This window comes from Podarcis cretensis (genome assembly GCF_951804945.1).
Source record: "Podarcis cretensis genome assembly, chromosome: 9".
Lineage (NCBI taxonomy): Eukaryota > Metazoa > Chordata > Lepidosauria > Squamata > Lacertidae > Podarcis > Podarcis cretensis.
This window is the reverse complement of record NC_137178.1, coordinates 62,389,535-62,410,739: the sequence shown is the minus strand read 5'-3', so window position 1 is coordinate 62,410,739 and position 21,205 is coordinate 62,389,535. Positions and strand designations below refer to the sequence as shown.

At 39.9% G+C, this 21,205-nt stretch overlaps 1 protein-coding gene and 1 long non-coding RNA gene across 4 annotated transcripts in view; one reads left to right on the top strand and one right to left on the bottom strand.

Annotated features, from left to right (window-relative positions):
* The window catches only part of N4BP2 (NEDD4 binding protein 2), a 30,351-nt gene that overhangs the window by 1,564 nt on the left and 7,582 nt on the right, over window positions 1-21,205 (top strand). The window contains exons 2-16 of one of the 2 annotated variants that reach the window (XM_079989590.1): window positions 1,583-1,763; window positions 2,282-2,629; window positions 3,265-4,420; window positions 5,287-5,414; window positions 6,215-6,303; window positions 6,867-6,943; window positions 7,900-8,055; window positions 8,984-11,235; window positions 12,149-12,234; window positions 13,085-13,130; window positions 14,106-14,335; window positions 18,204-18,322; window positions 18,757-18,892; window positions 19,144-19,332; window positions 20,235-20,403. In XM_079989590.1, coding sequence (XP_079845716.1) covers window positions 2,401-2,629; window positions 3,265-4,420; window positions 5,287-5,414; window positions 6,215-6,303; window positions 6,867-6,943; window positions 7,900-8,055; window positions 8,984-11,235; window positions 12,149-12,234; window positions 13,085-13,130; window positions 14,106-14,335; window positions 18,204-18,322; window positions 18,757-18,892; window positions 19,144-19,332; window positions 20,235-20,403 — 5,062 coding nt within the window. In that variant the 5' untranslated portion in view covers window positions 1,583-1,763; window positions 2,282-2,400. Of the gene's footprint in view, window positions 1-1,582; window positions 1,778-2,281; window positions 2,630-3,264; window positions 4,421-5,286; window positions 5,415-6,214; window positions 6,304-6,866; window positions 6,944-7,899; window positions 8,056-8,983; window positions 11,236-12,148; window positions 12,235-13,084; window positions 13,131-14,105; window positions 14,336-18,203; window positions 18,323-18,756; window positions 18,893-19,143; window positions 19,333-20,234; window positions 20,404-21,205 lie in introns of both variants that reach the window. The other variant, XM_079989591.1, reaches the window with a different exon arrangement.
* LOC307223650 overlaps window positions 14,205-21,205 on the bottom strand; it is a 56,434-nt gene continuing 49,433 nt past the window's right edge. The window contains exons 4-5 of one of the 2 annotated variants that reach the window (XR_013842150.1): window positions 18,425-18,583; window positions 14,205-14,313 (exon numbers count right to left, since the gene is read on the bottom strand). This is a non-coding gene — a long non-coding RNA (uncharacterized lncRNA). Of the gene's footprint in view, window positions 14,314-17,182; window positions 17,410-18,424; window positions 18,584-21,205 lie in introns of those variants that run through there. The other variant, XR_013842149.1, reaches the window with a different exon arrangement.

Below are 21,205 nucleotides of genomic sequence, written 5' to 3'. Positions count from 1 at the left end.
CCTTTTTAAAAAGTGTTCCCCCCCTTGATGCTAGCTTGGGTAATAATTTTTAGGAGGGGTAGTTGAACACTTAGTCATGTAAACATGCAAAAGTTCCCTTCTCATTGTTTTTTAAAATTAAGTTTTGAATAATCTGTTCCTCTTCCCCAAACGTCTGAGAGGTAGCCATAATCTATTGAGCAAATAAGCCATTGTAAAACAAGAGTCATTTTATTAATGTTACATAGTTATAAATCAGCTAAACATTTATGTGTTTGTTGTAGGGGAAACACTCTTGGGCAACAGAAACATCTGTGGAAAAAAACATGGTTATTTTATGACATGATCTTAAGTTATATTTTCCAGGTTTATATTCACAGATACCTTGTGTGCTTTTGTTAAGCTGCCATGCTTGATGAAAAGTTCATAATAGGTTTTTCTGCTAGGAAAGCAGCAATGAGTGAGAATGTTTTACACGGATTACTTAGTGAGTTCTGTTGGTGCTAAGACAAACCTGTATAAGTGGGCTCAAGGGTAAAACTCTGAACTCTTAATTTGCTGCACTTATGCATGAGTCATCATAATCTGTTAAGCAGACACCTCTCTACAAGTAGATTCACTGATTATTTAACAAGTTTTAGTCTGCCTTTCAGGGCTCTCACAAGGTAGTTTACAAAATTATAAAGTTCATAAAAAATACAGTTATGAAAAACAGAAAAATTAGCAGTAGCTAAATATTTTTTTCCAGGTGCAGCACAATTCACAGGAACACTTTTTTCAGGTGCAGCACAATGCAGGGTTAAATTAATGTGTCGTCAGGGTTGTTCAAGACCACCCATGATAAGTCTATGTGTATTTGTCTGTAAAGGGTGTTCAAAAGGTGTGGAGCTACTATTAAGAAACCCCTGTCCCAGGGAACTGCTTGCCTAATGGTTCTGACTGGTGGATTGGGCAGGCTTATGCATGTGTAGGTTATCCTTCAAATAACGTGGTCTCGAGCCATGTGGTCTCGAGTCGTGTCCGACTCTTCGTGACCCCATGGACCAGAGCACGCCAAGCACTCCTGTCTTCCACTGCCTCCTGCAGTTTGGTCAAGCCATACAGGGTTTCAACATTCAAAGCCTTTAATTGGGCCCAGAAATGATTAGGCTGCTTGTGTAATCTGAGTGTCCAGATCACATAAGTGTTCTAGCTGCTGCAGTTCTCATGTCCCTCCAAATATGCCACATGTCAGAGGAAATGTTGAGTCTGAAATAGTAGTTTCAGCTCGATGGAAGGACCGAATGCCATTGCAATAAGGTATATTCTTGAATGAGAATGTTTGGTCTAGGACAAATATGGCCTACGTGTAGCTATCAGAGAAGAGCAATGCATAAAAACAATTAATATGGGATAGTTATTGGAAGGAAGATGGTTAACATTCCACCGCTGAATATAAACAACTGATTTGTCTGCAGCTAAGCTCCCCAGAATTGAAGGGTGTGTGTGACAGCACATCCTGGCAAGGAAAAAATTAAATAAAAATCCACTTCTGTATATACCAGTATGCTCTGAATTTAATTGCATCTGAATTCTGAGCCGTCCTGATTTTTTCTTGTTGCAGGTTAATGAACCTTCATGAACAAAAGGAGAGAACTCCGGACTGGATGATACACACAGGAGTTTCAAACAGAAGAGTGGCCTGATGTAGCTTCTTGGTGTTAACTTTGTTTTGGCAATTTATCCGAAACTGATGAAATGTGGAAATAGAGGACCAGCTAATTTTATCTTTAGCAAATTTAAAGGTATGCTCCTGAAAGTGAGTAAATATTTGCACCTTTAAAACTGTTATGTTGGACTGTGACAAGATTTGCATTTAATTCCTAAAGCACTCTTGTTTTCTGTGTACCCTATACTAATTAATGTGTGCTTTAGTATAGTTTTGCTATACTAATATAGTATGTGTTGTCACAGTATTGATACTATGGATAATCCTGTGAAGCTTGCAGTTTTGTGAATGCTTACTAAGACCTGAATTTAAAATATCTGCCATACAATGCAAGATTTAGGCACTACTCTGGAGTCTGAAATGTTCTTGAATTTTGTTTATTATTAAGATTGTGTTTTATTATGACTTTTGACAACTTGATATATAGGATGAAGAGCGTTAGCAGCCTTTGCCAATAAAATGTTTTTCACTTACAGTTTAGAACTAGACTTTAGAGTTTAAAAAAATTAAAGAATGTCACTTCTTTGGTGTACACCAAAGAGTTTGGAAAAAAGTGACTCAATACATGTTTGAAAATACTTGTCTTCCTTCTAGGTTCATTGTTTCCGAACTGAATATGTGCTGTGTACAAATGATGCTGCCTTGCTCATGACATAAAGAGTGTTATGTAGACGAAATAAAATTTGAGGGAAAATATATTTCGGGGGGAAAAAATGCCAAAGAAAAAGAAAAATCTTGGTGTGAGCCCATCAAGAAAGAGCATAAACTCAGAAGCGACACCTGCTGCATCTGCCGACTTGGTACCGCCTTCAGTAGATCTAACAATGTTACAAACACCGCATGGGATTGATAAAGAAGAACTCTTCAGCAGTCTTTCAGAAATGTTTTCTGACTTAGATCCTACTGTCATTTACATGGTGCTATCTGAATGTGATTTCAGAGGTAAATCAAATTCTGTTAATATTGTAAGCATTTATGTTTAACGCAGTGATAAGGAGAGAGAGAGGTGATAACATGGGGTATCAAGGCATGGCTGATTGACTGGAACCCTGAACAGCAGGAACACTCTATATTAGGACATTTTGTCGCAACAGCCACTTGTTAATAATCAATGCACAAGTTCATAACTACTTCCTAATAGTTACCCCAATTAGCTCAGGGCGTTGCTCTTTGGCTCTTCTTCCTACAGATTTGCTTACCTCGTACTGGCACTAATTATGTTACACAGCCTGACATCAGGCATTACATCTTCGGGAATCTAACATAATGGCTGGGTAAGCTAGTCAGTGGAGAGCAGAGCATAACTGAATGTTGGTAGCAGTACCATGCTACAGTTCTGATGACAGCGAGGTCAGTGATGGCTTTTCTGAGCCCTAGGGCCTTTGGCAGGTGCCTGACTATATTGATCCGTGTTGTTGGCACTGCAACTGGGAACTTTCAGGTTGTCTGAAGAACAAGGTAACCTTGAAATAAATCTTAAATTCAATGTCTATTTGTACAATGATCTTTATATTTTCTGTAGTTTAGAATGAGTTTCATATCGCTTCCAGTGACTGTGCTTTTTCTTCATTTCATAGTTGAAGACACTATGGATTATCTTCTAGAATTGTCTACAGCTGCTAAGGGAATAACATCTTCACCACATGTCTCAGGTTTTGATTCCATATCTGCATCATTGGTTGGTGAAAATCAACCAAGCTGTGAAATAGAGGGCCAAAGTTCTGCTGCAATAAAAAATGTGAAATCTAGTGAAGAATCAGAAAAGTCTTCATCATCTGAAGAACTGGTTTTCTTGCAGTGCCATCCTTTTGAGAAATATAATCTAAATAGTGAAATGAAGGATTCAAAAAATGACCATATCTCAGGCAATCTGTCTTTGGCTTTGGACCACGGTAGCTCTGATCAAGTTAAAGAGTTATCTGGGTGTGCAGAGTCCTGTTTGGGTTACAATACTGTGCTTTCTTTGCAGAAAAAGGAAACAGACAGTGAAAAATTAGAAACCTCCACTCCTTTAAATCCAGATTGTGACAAACCCTCTGAAGTAGTTTGTGGAAAATCAGGCATTCAGACAAATGATGTGGATATTTTTGCACAAATCCCAGAGAACTGTAATTTACCTGAAGTTGTACTTGACAGTGGTGCAGTTCCAGAAGTTGTTTTGGACCTTACAACCCTAAATGACGTGTCTGCTCAACGCTGCCAGGAGATTGCTGAATTTCAAAACAGTGTGTTTGACAATTCTAGTTCTTGTTCACACAAGACTGAAAAACAGGGAAACACAGCGACTGTGTGTAATAATTATTATAATAATTCTGTTCCTGACCTATGTGCGGAATCCACTTTCAAACTGACACCTTTTACAAATGTTGACCAGTCTCAGCAGATGTGGAATTCACAATTTTCTGTGCTTCAGAAACAGTCTCAGGAGTGTACCTGGAACCTAATGGCTCCTGTCTTTTATCCTCAAAATGCAAGCCATAGCTTTGTAACTCCAGTTGCTGTCAGCCCTGGGAAGTGGAGGCCTGCTTCAAACTCTAGGAGTCTTGGGAAAATATATTCTTCTCAAACAACTTCACAGTCTTGGGACAGCAAATCCTCTCTGCCAAAAATGGACATTTCTCAAGTACACCAGCTTCCTGTTTGTCACATGATGAGAAGAAAGATTCCTCTCGCAGGTCATGTGCTTGTTCTTCTTAGAGGGGTTCCTGGATCAGGCAAATCACATTTGGCAAGGTAGAGTATTCATATGTGTTTTTTTTTTAAATGCATCATTTCTCACACTCATGCATTTGCATTAACTGTGACTCTGCATTATGTGTATACACAGACACAAACCAGATACCCTCATTCCCATAATTTTTAAACCCTCACTATCTTTTTATCTATGGGGGAGGCCACTGTTTTGTGTTAGTTAAATATTAATCCATGGTCAACTTTAGGAAGTGAGAGAGGATTGCTCTGGATAGTAGAGTGTGAAGGAGCATACATTTCCAAAGCTGATTTCCTGGTTTGCATGGTTTTTACATAGAATCTAGACTCCTGATCATGTGCTTTGACACCGAAAGTTGCTGTCATCATTGTGTTGCATTGTAACAGCCCGAGAATGGTGCTGTGTACTCTTGGGGGTTTTTTTTATATTGGGAGGACAGAAATAATATTTGAAGCTTTCCCCAAGATTTAGCTACTTTTTAAAGTTAAAACATGTGCCACATAGATAGCACAAGCCCTGATTTAGAATGGCTTATCCATATTACAGTGGTACCTCGGGTTAAGTACTTAATTTGTTCCGGAGGTCCGTACTTAACCTGAAACTGTTCTTAACCTGAAGCACCACTTTAGCTAATGGGGCCTCCCGCTGCTGCCATGCCGCCGGAGCACGATTTCTGTTCTCATCCTGAAGCAAAGTTCTTAATCCGAGGTACTATTTCCAGGTTAGTGGAGTCTGTAACCTGAAGCGTATGTAACCTGAGGTACCACTGTACTACACAATGCCCCTCTCTTCCAGCTGAGGCTCAAAATTGTGTGTGCACAATTAAAGAGAAATTGAGAGTGGGGAAGGGAGGGGAGATGATTAATTTAGCATTTTCTGTTTTTCGCAGGGCTTTGCTTGAGGATAACCCTGGTGGTGTCATTCTTAGTACGGATGATTATTTTTACCAAAAAAATGGACAGTACCAATTTAATGCTGATTGCCTAGCAGACGCTCATGAGTGGAACCGGAAGCGTGGTATGTGCTAGATGAAGTCAAACAATTGTTGATTAAGAATATTGGAATCTATAAATAGAGAAGACTTAATGAAGTTCTTGTGCCAGGATTGGTGCTTGCCTATAAGCACATATTAATTGTGGGTTAAACTACAGAGCCTCTTGGGCTTGCCGATCAGAAGGTCGGCGGTTCGAATCCCCGCGACGGGGTGAGCTCCCGTTGCTTGGTCCCAGCTCCTGTCAACCTAGCAGTTTGAAAGCACATCAAAGTGCAAGTAGATAAATAGGTACTGCTCTGGTGGGAAGGTAAACAGTGTTTTTGTGCGCTGCTCTGGTTCGCCAGAAGCGGCTTAGTCATGCTGGCCACATGACCCGGAAACTGTACGCCGGCTCCCTCGGCCAATAAAGCGAGATGCGCGCCGCAACCCGAGTCGGCCACGACTGGACCTAATGGTCAGGGGTCCCTTTACCTTTACCTAACTGGGTTGGATAGGCCAGAGGGCTACATCCCGAGCTCTCCCTCATAACACAGGCTGTTTTGACAGGTTGACAAGGCAGCCTACCTGTCAGTCTCCTGATGTCACCATGATTACAAACTTTGGTCATACTTTGGTCATACTTCTGGCCATATTGCCAGTATTGTATATTGAATAGTTGAATGTAGAGTCATATATTTTAGTGCATATGATAATTTTGAGTGTTTTTGCAGTGGTTTGTCATGGTTATACAGTGCTTTCTATAATTTTCTTTTAACTGAGTTAACATAAAAATGCTGGTTTTATTAATTCATTTTCTAAAAAAAATTACTGGTATGTTTTTCAGCCAAAGAAGCATTTGAAAAAAGCATCACTCCAATAATCATAGACAACACAAACACACAGGCTTGGGAAATGAAACCTTATGTTGCATTGGTTAGTATTCCATAAGTTATTATTGTTGAACCAAAAGCCCATTAACATTTTCTCTGCGTATTTGTAGATAGCATGGAGGTATTTGAGCTCATACTCTCTATAGGCTGTTGAGATGATGGGGGTGGGGAGGAGATTGAGTTGGTCTAATGCTTTCACACTCAACGTAGTGAGGATGGAGAAGCAGAACATGAGCTCAAGACATACTTTCAGTCTGCCTGGGTACAATTGCAGGAGCAAGCATCATTTAATGGAGCCCAGATATGAGTCATTTGGAAAAGCTGCATGTTTACTCAGAAGCAAGTCCCACTGAGTTTAATAGGGCTTACTCCCAAGTAAGTGTGTTTAGGATTACAACTATAAAATCTATAGTCTTAGATCTCTTATCTAAGCACGAGACATTTATTATGAGTGCTTATGTTGTACAGTTTTGATGAAGATCTTGTTCTTTGTGACCAGCAATGATGGCGGGTGAGATGTGTTCTGAACTATGACTTGGTTCATTTTTAACTGTATTCTTAACCTGCTGAGGGATGTATCTCAAGCGTTTTTACACTTTTATTCAGTCCCAGGAACACAAATATAAGGTTATATTTCGTGAACCGGATACCTGGTGGAAGTTTAAACCAAAAGAACTGGAAAGGTAAAAAAATACCCCTCACGATTCTGTTATAGCATATTTGAAAAGAAATAATAATATCCTCAAATAAATGAGCTAGTAGGAGTGAGACCAGCTTTTATTGAACCCCAAAATGCAAATTATAGGGATTGCTGCAATACTATGAATTGTTCTCTCTTTTCTTCCAAGAGAACCTGTGTGATTACTTGGACTAATTCATTTGCGAATTGTACCTTTAGTTCATGTAAAGCTTCAGTTGCTTCAAAAATATTCTGTGGCTGTCGGCTACAGAGATTCTTTTAAAGAGCCTCAAGAATAGATACTATTATTCAAGCCCATAATCTTCATTGGTTAAGGATAGGGAGGTGGGATGTTGTGACAACAGATGGTCTTTCATATATAAGTGGCGAGCAAAGTAGTACCTAATAACTGTATTTTGTTTCTCCTTTTTCCTTTATAATTTTTAGATTTCGATTACTGTTTCTTTCTCTGGTCCATTGCTAATAAAAGTTAAAGTCGGCATTGGCAAAAAAATACCCAAGAACATCTACTCTTTCTGGCCATTAATTATTTCTAAAGCTATAAGAAAAGTGGTTTAAAATGTCATGATTTGTAGCAGTGGGTTTTTCCACATTTAGCAAGCTGTTGCTAAATAGTCAAGTAGAAATTGAAAGTAAAGGGTGCCACGATCTCTTTTACCCAGTTTGGAACTCTACCTGTTTACTACTTTTTATTTATTTATTACTTAGGCAATGTGATATGGCAGTGTAGGTTTTCATGTTGCACAAACCTTTATTTGCTTGTTTATGCACCATCAGCTGTTGGAGAAATTCTCAGTACCTGCTCCTTAAATTGTAACACCACAGAAAACAACTTCAGTTAAATGTTTAATAGTTGCCTCAAATGTTTTCAACAAAAGTTGGAATATGCCTTTTACTGTGAGATTCATTCCCAGATACTCTGTTCTTTTTAATGTTTAGGCGAAATATCCATGGCGTATCAAAAGAGACGATCAAAAGAATGTTGGAACGATATGAACGTTGCCTGACTGTTAATTCAATTTTGAATTCTTCAATCCCAGATGAATTGAAAAGTGCTACCTGTGATGAAGTTCTTCACCACAAAAAGGGAGAAGGGTAAAATTAAAGTATCAAAATTAAAATTAAAGTATCGAAAGTATTGAAATACAAAACTTCAAGCCAGTTTACTTGGTGAGTTAATGGTGCTGATAATGCCAAGGTCGCAGGTTCAATCCCCATGTGGGACAGCTGCATATCCCTGCATTGCAGGGGGCTGGACTAGATGATCCTCAGGGTCCCTTCCAACTCTATGATTCTATCTATATCTGTTAAATGTGAAAGCAAATGTCTGTGAAGTCTAACTAAGACCTTATATCACAGAATGTGCTGAATAATTACACTTTCAGTTTCAGAAGTAGCATGGTTTTATATACAGTGGTGCCTCACAAGACGAAATTAATCCATTCCGTGAGGCTCTTCGTATAGCGGTTTTTTCGTCTTGCGAAGCAAGCCCATTGACAGCTTAGCGGATTAGCGCTATTAGCGGTCTAGCGGCTTTTAGCGGATCAGCTGATAAGCGGCTTAGCGGCTTAGAAAAAGGGGGGAAAGGGGGGGGGAACCCGCAGGAACTCGCAAGACATTTCGTCTTGCGAAGCAAGCCCATAGGGAAATTCGTTTTGCGAAGCGCCTCCAAAACGGAAAACCCTTTCGTCCAGCGGGTTTTCCGTCTTGCGAGGCGTTCGTCTTGCGGGGCACCACTGTATCTCCATAATCTAACAACCTCCACTTTCTTTGACTCCTTCCCTTCAACATCCAGTTATCATTTTAATAATAATCCCAGTTACATCCAAGAGAAGGGATTGACTCAATAGCAGTCCTTTTTTTCCATCTTGGCCCTTCTATCTTTCTAGGAATATGTATATAAATATTTCAATATATATTAGAAGATGTTAAGGCTTAAATGCTTTAGCAGAAGTAAAGATGATTAAGGTTGCATTTTTTTCCTTTAAAGGTCCATTTTAAAAATCCATTGTTTGATTTACAGGAAGGAAGATATGCCTCATTATGGGAAAAACAAGGAACATTTTCCTTCACCTTTGAAATGCATAGAATTAAGTATGGAAGATAAGCATCAGTCACAGAAAGTTACAGTGGAAAATCAGACTCTCCTGAATAAAAAGAGAGAACTGGAGCATTGGGTTCAAGACTGTACTTCTAAATATAATGTCTCTCTGGAAGACATAGATCTCAATGCATCATCAAGGACAGACAAAATTGATTCTACTCTTGAAAAGATGGACTTGGTAAAGCCTGAGGAAAGTGAATTCTCAAATTTCAGTGAAAATATTCAGAAGTACAATAACAAGGACATAATAGCTGAAGTTGAAGCAAATCAATGTGCTGAAGTACTAACAGAAGCAGAGTTAAGACTGACAAAAAACATGAATAAGGCAGATTCAGGTTGTGATAAACCGGTAGGGCCAGAGACAGTAAATTTTGTGGGAGACTGGCCAATAGAACAAACTATGGGGCAGAGAGTGAAAAGAGCTAGAAGGTCAGAAAAACTGGCTATAAAGAATGGCAAAGATGATAAAGGTGTAAGCATCCCCAATTTTGATGCATTAGCAATTCTAGATGAAGATGAAAAGGTAAATCCGGTTAATATTCATGAAGAGGAGCTGCCACTTTCTCAGAGTAAACAGGAAGAAATTAAACAGCCCTCTGCCTGTATGTCTGCTGATGATACGGAAGAAGATGCATCACGACTGCTGATTGTAGGAGACTGGCCTGTCCAAAACTCTTTAGAGCAAAGACAGCACAAAATGAAAAGAATACCCAAGAGAAACACTGGTGAATCAGAAGAGATTATAAGTAGTCAATGCAGTATTAACGAAAGTACTGTGAACACAGTAACAGTACTTCCTACAACATCTGCAGGTGCTGGAGAGCTACTTGTCTCATCAAAGAAGGAAAGTCTTCTGGCACCTGAAATCTCTGGTTCTGAAACTCTTAGTGAGAAAAAGTCTGTGCAGAACAAAAGGGCACGCAAGCATCATAAATTAGCTCTAACATTTACCAACAATTTGGCCATCAGTAAACCAGAGGAAGAATTGTGTCTGTCTAATTTGCTGGAAGAGAAACCTGATGAATGCATCATGACAGAGGCCAATAAGTATTCGCAGACAGAGCCCCAGGATTTTGCTCTCCTGTGGAGGCTTGAAAGGAAAATTATTGTTTCAGAAGATACCAAAGTATTAAATGGCAGACTGGATGGATTCATACCAAAAGGCATTCATACTTCTTCAGAAAAAATACCCTATAAAGTAACTTATGAGAAAAGCACATATGTGGAAGAAAGTGAACTTGTCAACATTGATGTATCTGAGAATCTGAATATTTTGTGTAAACTCTTTGAGTCTGTTTCATTTGATGCACTGAAGGACTTGTATGAAAGATGTAACAGGGACATTGATTGGGCTACAGGGATCTTGTTAGATTCTGCTGAGAAGTTGTGCAGAGATGATGTTGGACCCTTGCAGGAAGCACAGATTCAGCCTTCTGGCAAGTCTCTAGACTCTAATGAAAGTGCTGGTTATAGAGAACGACTTGCAGATTCTGAGGAAACCACTCAAGGAACTGTGACTTCTAGAATTAGTCAGGATTCAGAAATAACAAATCTCTCTGTTGATGATGGAGCTGATGAAGCTTCCATCGTTAAAGATGAACACAACTTTTCAACTGCTTCCCCAGCAGAAAACAAGCATTTAATGCCGTCTGCTCCAAGAACTCATGTCGAAGAATCAGGAAATGAGAAACCACTTTTAGATACCACACATACAAAAGAGATGAACTCTGTTATTCTATCAGAAAGTGAGCAGCCGAACAAGGTGTTGCATACTGAAGTGGACTTAAGTGTTCCTGTGACTATAGCTGATGATTTTAATGGAGGTCCTAAGACTTTGAAACCCACTTTTGATGTGGAAATAGAAAACAGATCTTCAGAGAAACATTCAGAGTATTCAATTATAGAAGAGCTGCCTTCTCATCTAATACTTACAGAGGGCTCTGCAAGCAAGGACAGCAAATTTGAGGTGGATAAAAAAATGAATTGTAAACCAATGTTTCTAATTGCAGCAAAAAATGAAGAAAACAAAATACCCAATCAAGATAAAAGCAAGTTAGTGAACCCCACACCTGTATCAAAATCTGTGAATATAAATTCCCTAGAACTGGTCTTACCTCCTGAACTAGCCATTCAATTAAGTGAAATATTTGGACCTGTGGGTGTTGATTCAGGTAATAAAACCATGATTTTTTTTAAAAAAAATGCTAGGAACTGACAAGGTTATATAGTTAACCCACTGTAGAAGGAGTTAAAAAGCCCAAAAGTATTGGTTATTTGAAGCTACAGCCATTGATAGATATTAGAAAAAAGACTCACCCGTATCTTGGTGGTGGTCAGACTTGGTAGTGGTCAGCAGTTTTTACTCATTTTGCAAAATCTTCCAAGTTATTGCTCTGTTTTCCACCATATGAGTGAATGGCAGCCATTCACTTACATAAAGTTAATTAAAAGTCTACATTTGGGAATGCCAGTAGGGTAGAGATTTAAGGTGCCCCTGTTAAGTCCAGTTTCTAGACAAGTGATAGGTCGTAGCTCAGTGTAGAGCATTGAGCTCTGCCTTGAATCCAGAAGGTCCTAGGTAGGCCTAGGAAAGACCCTGGTTTGAGAGAGAATCCTGGAAAGTCAGTCATTGTAGACAATATATCAGCTTTCATTAGTCCCAGCCAGCATGACCAGTTGTCAGAAATGGGAAGGTGTAGTCTGGCAACATCTGGGGGGGGGGCACATGGTTCCTCTGTCACTGGTCCAAAGTCTGTCTGTCTGATTAGCTTCATCATCTCCATATTCTCACTTTGGGTACTCCTCCTTAGTGAAATTTGTACCTGGTCAAACTGATTTTTTATGTTTAAAAATACTGCTTTGAGTTAATTTATTTCCTATTCCACAGTAGAATTGTGGTTTATAAATTAAGCTAGGTTTCAAAGTAGTGTTATATTGCTCTGTTTCGAGACAGATTCTCTGAATTATTTCAGGAACTGATGCTTTATCTTACAAAAAAACCAAGATATTTGATTAAGAATAAGCTTGGCTGAACTACATTTAATTTGTACAGTGCTTTAACCTTTGGCTTTTTTATTCAATAAGGATCTCTAACTACTGAAGATTATGTGGTTCATATTGATCTGAATTTAGCCAAAGAAATACATGAAAAATGGAAAGCATCTATTACAGTAAGTCAGTTTCTTTCTAAAGACAAGTCTATGGTATCTTATGCTTGCATTAAAATGCACTGGTATTTATTTATTAGCTGACCCCTGATAAAATATTTCCCATAATTTATAGTGCATGTAAATAAGTGGCATGATTACACTGAGGTCACATATACTCCAAATAAAAGTTCTTAAACATACAATCAAAATTTTGAACCAACTAACTTTTTAACTTTTTAAAGAGGAACATGTCAAAGGTCTGATTCATGTGCTTTTTATGCAGCCGCAAGATAACACAGGCAGAAAAACTTAGTTTAAAAACATGGTAAAAATGTTTCTAAACAAATGGTCTGGGCTTGAAGTGATAAGCCCAGACATCTTCTCTGGTCTGATTCACATGGTGGAAAGAGTGAACAAAGATAATATGCTGACCCTCTGTCACTCCAAGAGAGGGATCGTAACCTAGTTAAGTCTGGCAAAACAGTTTGCTTTATGGTATTAACCCCTTCCTGCATTAACTAAAGCTAAGCATGATGGTTATGAGAGGCTGAATTATTATGAGCCACCTAGAGTGGCTGGAGAAACCTAACCAGATGGGTAGGGTATAAATAATAAAGTATTATTATTGTTGTTGTTGTTGTTGTTTTGTTATATCTAGTAGGATTCATCATTTATCACAGAGACACTTGTTTTACCTTGCTCACCTTGTTTCTCTAAAATTGAAATTCAGTTTCCAGTTTGTGCTTGCATACAACCTGAACCTGTTATAAACTGAGTACAGTTGCCCAAACAAATTTTATTAATCCTTTTTTTAAAAAAAACAACAACCCCAAATAATATGATTAATTGAACTTAAAATGTTTTCATTTAGAAGCGACAGAGGAGAGAAGAGGTGTTGCATAAGCTTCTTGAAGAAGGTAAGCTTATGTTGTTCTAACTGAGCACTCTGGGCCTCCCATTATTTAGACTGGGTTCCCTTTTAGATGTGCATCCAGATTCTGATCATCACATAGTAACAAATACAGCAAGAATGGCAAAGTTATTTGGTCTTCAAAGTTATTCTATGCAAAATAAATATAGCAGCACATATGGGTCATATGGGTAATCCCACCTTATCTTACAACCACCTTAGAAGGTAGGTTGTGCTGCCTGATAGCAACTTGTCTCAGGCAACCCATTGGGTTTCAGGACCTAACGAGAGTGTTGTTTTTGATTTTGCACAGCCCTAGCTTGGACAATATTATTCTTACTCTCCCCCGCCCCTCTGTCTATCTCATCTACACTCAGATTAAGGTTTATTTATTTCTTGTCCTTTTATATGTGCAGCAAATTTTATTTGAAATAGGGATGCACAATTATCTATGTATATATTTAGCTGTTGCTTTTTTTTTTTAAAGCACTACCTATTTGTGAAAAGAAAGAGCATGTATGTCGTAAAAATGCTGTAAAGAACAGCATGTGGACACAAAGGGACCGAGCAAACCACGAAGCTTTGCAACTGAGAGGCCAGAGGTGTGGAATTACCTATGTGTGATCTACTTCTCAGACCCTCAGAACCACAATCTGTGCTTCAAGCCACTGCTTTTGAAATTAAGTTCTCCAAAAGGAGGAGGAGCCAGCAGAGGAGTGTGAAAGCAGCCATGTTTTTTCAGGTGCACAGGCACAACATGGAGTGAGGCAGAGAGTAAATACTAACGTGCCATCAATATACATGTGTCGCAGTTAGAAAAACACAGTAAAATAAAATAGTTTTTAACAGTCTGTTTTTATTTATGCCTTAATACAAGTGACACCTTTCAAAATGCATAAAAAATACATGTATTTGGATTATCTGTATTTGAAACTGTTCCTTTAAAATAATTCATCACCTTCCGGCTTTGTTGCTTCTGTAGATCCCATGCTGTTTGAGCAATTCTGTCTAGATGAGCTGGACAGCCTTCTTTCTCCGCATACAAACTGTCAAGTACAGAAGACCGAAAGACTGCCTACAGATACGCTACCTGACAACTCAGCTGCTTCAGAGTTTTTTCCTTTCATGGATCACTGGAATGTCCAGATGCAGAAAGTATCACTCCGGGAGATAATGTCTGAAGAAATCGCCTTACAAGAAAAAGAGGACCTGGTATGATTAATAATAATAATAATTTTTCATTTATACTCCGCCCTCCCCGGCCAAGGCCGGGCTCAGGGTGGCTAACAAGCAATAATAAAACAAGTTGAATGAATACAACTTAAAAACAAGATTAAAATATAACATTAAAAATATTGAAACATTAAAATATTAAAATGCAGCCTCATCACAGGAGGAGAAAGGAAAAAGAAAAAAGAAAGAGGGGGAGGGAATCAAATTGGCTCCAAGCCAAAGGCCAGGCGGAACAACTCTGTCTTACAGGCCCTTCGGACAGAAATTAAATCCTGCGGGGCCCTGGTCTCATGAGGCAGAGCGTTCCACCAGGCCGGAGCCAGTGTTGAAAAGGCCCTGGCTCAGTGGGACTTCCGGGTTGGCGCCATCGCCGAATGGCGGACTCCCTCCGAGCTCTGGAGGGAGCCTGCTCGGCAGGGGCTGGGTTCTACCGCGCCGGCGACGCAGGGACCCTCAAAAACCATGGGCGCTGAAACCCATGGGCATGGTGACTCGGCGGGCACCGTTTGCGTCCCCCCCGACCCGCGAAGGAGCCTTTTTAAAGGCTGCGGAGCGGGTGACAGGGGGGTGGTGGTGCTGTGAGTCCTCCGCTTCCCCTGCCGAGCGAAGCCGCATGCCATTCGACGGAGAGCGCTGACTTCTTCCATTGAAAATTTGGACTTTAAAAGAATAACCCGTAAGTAATTGGAACTTGGATTAAAAAAGGGGAAAAATTCTTTTTAAATTCGGAGCGAGCGGGGGAGGTGCAAAAAGGAAGTCAGCCTCCCCCCTGTTGTAGAGGAGCTAAAGCAAAGGATTTGACAACTAAGATCGAGTGCAACCTTTTTTTGACAAAATTATTAACTTCGCGATGGAAAATTATAAGACTGGGCTGGAGGAGAAAAGTGGAATGTGAATTAAAAGGCAACCCCCCCCCCGGAAACCCCGGGAGCGATCCGTAAGAGCGCCGGGAGAGGAGAAATAGAGGTTTTGACAGCTGTCAAAGGAGCTGTCAAAGCGGAAGAACAAAAAGAGAACTTTGTTACGAGGACTTTGCTGGTCACATTTGTTACAAATTGGATACAAATTGTTTAAAACAAGGAATAATAAGTTACTTTGACTGTTGGGTGTGATCGGGAAGGAAACTGAGTTACTATAATCCCTCTAGAGGAGCTGTGGGACACTACAAGTATTGTTGGCATCGAATTTGAATAGGACTTTTTATCTCCTGGGAAACTGCAGAAATGGAACACTATTTTGTCTACAGAGGTCTACACACTAAAGGAGACAATAGATTTATCTATTGAAGAATGGAAGGGACTTGACGTAATGTTTTGTTCCTGAATAACAAAGCCTCTGCAGAGGAATTAGAAGCTTTTTGGAATTAGAACATTTGTGCAGGAGAGCAGGAAAAAAAAAAAAAGAGGAGGACAGAGAACAACAAGAACAACAAGAATAAAAAGAACTGGACAAAGTTGGAAGATAGACTCCTTCCAAGATTGGACATGTGAAATCAAAGATGACCAAAAGACGGCAAAGACTAATAAAAAGACGGCAAAGCGGACTGGTGAAGGACTGTGGTTTAGATGTGGGAGCTCCAGGATGACAGTAGATATTGACGGACATTGGGAACGCAACCGGGAAAGGGGGGAGGGAAATTTGGAATCCAAAGGGTGTTAAATTACATTTTATTCTTTTTTCTATTTTTCTGTTTATTTTAATCTGTATTGCATATTAAAGAGGGGAACTCGTGGAAGGGAACAGGTCGATTTTAGGGGATGGGAAAATATTTTTTAAATTGGGTCAATGATAAATAATTTTAAAATTTGGGGTAAGAATTTGTTGAATCTATTTGAAAGAATTGGAATACAAGAGGGGGAGGGGAGGGGAAGTCCTGGAAGGATGCCAATGAAAATTAGGTTTTAAATTTGGATGTTTTTCTTTTTCTGTTATATTTGAAAATCTTTAATAAATATTATTTTTTTTAAAAAAAATGAAAAGGCCCTGGCTCTGGTTGAAGCTAATCTAACTTCCTTAGGGCCCGGGACCACTAGGGTGTTGCTATTTATGGACCTTGAGGCTCTCCGTGGGGCATACCGGGAGAGGCGGTCCCGTAGGTACGACGGGCCTAGGCCGTGAAGGGCTTTAAAGGTCAAAACCTTTTACACATACGTTGCCCCTTAGCACTAGGCGTTTCCTATCTTTCACCTTCATTGTGAACTGAAGCATGCAGCAGGGCATAAGATTGGCGACTAGGCTCCCAGCATAATGGACCTCTCATGCTCTTGTTCCAGTTCTCAGACTTGGCCCACCCACCACTTCCTTATGCTATAACAGTAACCGCTTTGCAAACACTCACAAAGTTTCACTTGTAATGCAGCTGCACTGCCTAGAAAGCTGGTTATTAGTTTAGGTCAGGGAGTGGGTGGCAAGTGACTGTTTTCTAGCACATAAAATCTGTAAGGGTGGCCCTGCCATCTTGCTCCAGGATAACATTCCACCAGTGATGTTGATGTATTAAGCTGATAGGTAAAGGGACCCCTGACCATTAGGTCCAGTAGTGGCCAACTCTGGGGTTGCGGCACTCATCTCGCTTTATTGGCTGAGGGAGTCGGCGTACAGCTTCCAGGTCATGTGGCCAGCATGACTAAGCCGCTTCTGGCGAACCAGAGCAGCGCACGGAAGTGCCGTTTACCTTCCTGCCGGAGCGGTACCTATTTATCTACTTGCACTTTGATGTGCTTTCGAACTGCTAGGTTGGCAGGAGCAGGGACCAAGCAGCGGGAGCTAACCATGTCGCGGGGATTCGAACCGCCGACCTTCTGACCGGCAAGTACTAGGCTCTGTGGTTTAACCCACAGCGCCGAGGATTAAATAGAAAGTGGTGCTGTACAACAACTATGTGGTTCTGTTGTGCTTGTGAAGCTAAAACAGAGAGTAGGATGGGACTGAAATGCGATTTAGCCAAAGTCTAGAGCCGGAAACCTGCCTTTACTTCCAGTTTCTTTTTATGGTTGACTCTCAAAATGAGATGGGCATAAATGAATTAATTGGCACCGATGGGAGCTTGTTTTCTGAGGTGAATAACATGTGGGAGAAATTTCTATTAGAATTTCTCAGAAGGGAAGAGTTAAATATTTCCTCACTGCAACCTGGTCATGATGAAAATTACCCTCTCCCCCCACATAGGCAACAGTATAAAAATAATGGATGTAGTTGTAATGACACATTTAGCACCATGTGCAAGGTTTTGCTTCTAATACATTTTTCCTATTTTGTGTACTCCTGAAAACCAGAAGTGTGGCATAGTGGTAATTTGACTGTTAATATGTACATTGGTGCCAAGATTTAAACTAGAAACTGAGATTTTTAGTGGTATCCCCCATGAATCATCTTGATTTACCCTAATTTATTAACTTCAGCTTATAGCCACCATATTGTGCTACTTTATCTCCCAGACCAAACAGTCTCTTCAATACAGTTTTGCAAGCAGCCTTTTATGATTTAAATTTCAGGTGGCTGAAGCAAGAAATGTCTCCCTATAAACAGTATTGCCAGCCCTAAATATTCTGGAACCAATAACAAAGGGTGGTATCCAATGTTGTGGGAGAAGAAGTAGCACAACTACTATACTTTTTCCTCTGCATTGCCCCCCAACCTGCCCCGTGATTTGCTCTGGAGGTTGCCTCTACCCAGGGGAGCAGATTTGGGAACACACAGGAGAGAGAGGAGGAAAAAATTGGTTGTCACCCACCCCAAAATGTGGAAAACTGTGTAACTTTGAAATCTTTTTCCTTTATTAGATCCATTTTTCTGCAAAGCCTTTTCTAATAATATAATTATAATGTCAACTTGTTTTCTGGATTAGAAACGCTCTCCTTTCATGGCTAGAAAAGACTGCGCTGCCAAACTGAAAGAGAAGCAACTCCTGGAGATATTCCCAGCTATTAACCCAAACGTCTTAATGGAAATCTTCAAGGACCACAAGTGAGCTCTTGCTTGTTCATATGATGCTTAACAGTAGAATAAGAGCCATTTTGTCACAACAGCTGCTAAATTCAAATAACTAAATGGCTTGGATCTGAATACCTTTTGAACTGCTTTCTACTACGCAAGACTGTTCAAGACTACCCTTGAAGGCTTTTCTCCAGATCATCCTGAGATAAGGCCAGTAGTGACCAGAGACAGAACCTTCTTTGTTGTGATGTTCTGGCTCTGGAATTCTTTCCCCGGGAGACTTGCCTGGTGCTAGAATTTGATTTGAGAAATTAAAGATCAGGTTTTAGAATGCAAGCTTCTCTCTCTTTCTTGTGTGTGTGTGCATGTGTCTTGCTTTTTCCTTTTTTGTTAATTAACAAAGTTCTGCTGTTCTGTGATATGTCTTGAATCATTCACTGGCTGCTGCTTCTTTTTTATCTCAGTTATTCCTTGGAGCAAACCGTCCAGTTTTTGAACAGCGTTCTAGAGTCAGATCCAGTAAAGACAGTTGTAGCCAAAGAAACTGCCCAGGGTGCCATAATCTCTTCTTGCAGTGCTTTAAAGACACGAGAGAGAAAGGTAATGACCATTTTGTACATTTGTTGCAAATACGTTTAAATAAGATGCTGTTATAGTGAAATATGGGTCCTCAGCATTTTTAACATTTTAGGGATAGGACTTTATAAATAGTAAATAAAAGTCAGTTTCAGTAGGAGTATATATGATTGCTTCTTGTTTTAAACTGAGCAGATAGAAAATGTCTTTGGTGGAAGTGTCTTGCTTTAATAAGCCTTGGACCATGTCCTAAGTGTAACACTTATGAATTATAGGCCAGAAAGTGCAAGGAACCAGAAGACATTCTTGGTGCAAAGGCGTTTCAAGACTTTGAATATCCAGGATATGATGATTTCAGGGCTGAAGCTTTTCTTCACCAACAGCACAAGCAAGAGTGCCTGAGAAAAGCTGGGGAGGCGTATCGCATGGGAATGAAGTCTGTAGCAGCATTTTATGTTCAAAGGGTAAATTTGTTTTAATCAATCAATTCTGCAATTTTTGCCTTCTTTACTGGAAATGTTGGCCATTCGTAATCACATACCGTAAGTTTTTGGTGTTTGCACTGATAACCACCGCATAAGCAAGTGTCAATGCTCTTTTTGAATCTCCAATAGCAAAACTAGTGGACTGTGTGCAGAAATATTCTCCCCATAAGGTCAGAAACATTTATTTGGAAATATGTGGACATGTTTTTTTAAATTCAGAAATAAGCAACTCATGGCTTTCAAAATGCTGCTGGATTAGAATATAAGATGACAGTGGAAGAGCTTATTCACTAACAATGGCTGGAATTCAAAGTGCTACATTACATGCAAATGAGTGTTTGGTCATTGACAATAGAAACTCTGACTTTTTGCTTATTGAGTAACAGGCTCCCATGCCATATCAAAAATTACTATTGAATGTCCCCTGCAATTCAAAATAGCCATGGAGCTACTTGCATAGTTTTTTGGACCCCAGCATGTATTGTGTACCTCTACAGGTGGGATAGTGTTTTAAACCATAATTGTCGTACTGAAACCTTCAGGTGATTCTCTTAGCATGCTAAGGCAGACTGAGTTGTTTTTTTACCAGTTGTATATATGCACACAGTCAGGGAGCACAAAGTTGACTTCCTCTCTCTTTTTCTTCCTACCTTTATGATCTCTGCTCATTTCACACAGTCTCATTGTGACTTACATCTTCCTGAAACCCACCTGATCAGGCCTTACTTGACCTACTTTTGACAAGTTAAGTCTAAATGCACATGTCGCTGTTCTGAGACATTACAACTCCCTGCCTATAGTGCAGTTTTGAATCCTGATGTCCAGTGCTGCGCTTAGGTTGCTCCTCGTGATGTTTACAGTAGATGTGTGTTTGCATCAAGGGTCGCCTTCACGAGGAGAAGATGAAAGAAGCCAACCGCGATGCTGCCATGCAAATCTTTGAGAAAGTGAATGCCTTGAAGCTTCCTGAAAACCTTTTGGACCTACATGGTCTTCATGTGGATGAAGCATTAGCTCACCTGGGTAGAATATTGCAGGAGAAAACAGAAGGTAGAAGAACACTTCTTTGTTTACAGAGATTACACTGGACATGTGTATGTGGGCAAAAATTGATGTACATTGGTACCTCGGTTTTCGAACATCTCGGAAGTCGAACATTTTGGTTTTCGAACGCCGAAAACCCAGAAATAAATGCTTCCATTTTCAAATGAGCCTCGGAAGTCAAACAGCTTCCGCTGAGTTTTATCAAATTTTCTCTACTGAATTTGCAGACCGCCCTTTGTGGCTTTGGTTTTCGAATGTTTTAGAAGTTGAATGGTCTTTTGGAACGGATTACGTTCGAAAACCGAGGTACCACTGTATTAAAACGGACGTGTTACTTTCCATGTTAGTGGATGGGCTAGCCTTCATGGACGGAACATATAATTTGCATACAACAACAACAATAATAATAATAGTTATTATTATTTATTTATACATACATACATACATACGGTGGTACCTCGGGTTAAGAACTTAATTCGTTCTGGAGGTCCATGCTTAACCTGAAACTGTTCTTAACCTGAGGTACCACTTTAGCTAATGGGGCCTCCTCCTGCTGCTGCTGCTGCTGCTGCGCCGCCGCCACACGATTTCTGTTCTTATCCTGAAGCAAAGTTCTTAACCCGAGGTACTATTTCTGGGTTAGTGGAGTCTGTAACCTGAAGCATCTGTAACCTGAAGTGTGTGTAACCCGAGGTACCACTGTACATACATACATACATACATACATACATACATACCCATCTGGCTGGGTTTCCCCAGCTACTCTGGGCGTTTCCCAACAGAATATTAAAAATACGATAAAATGTCA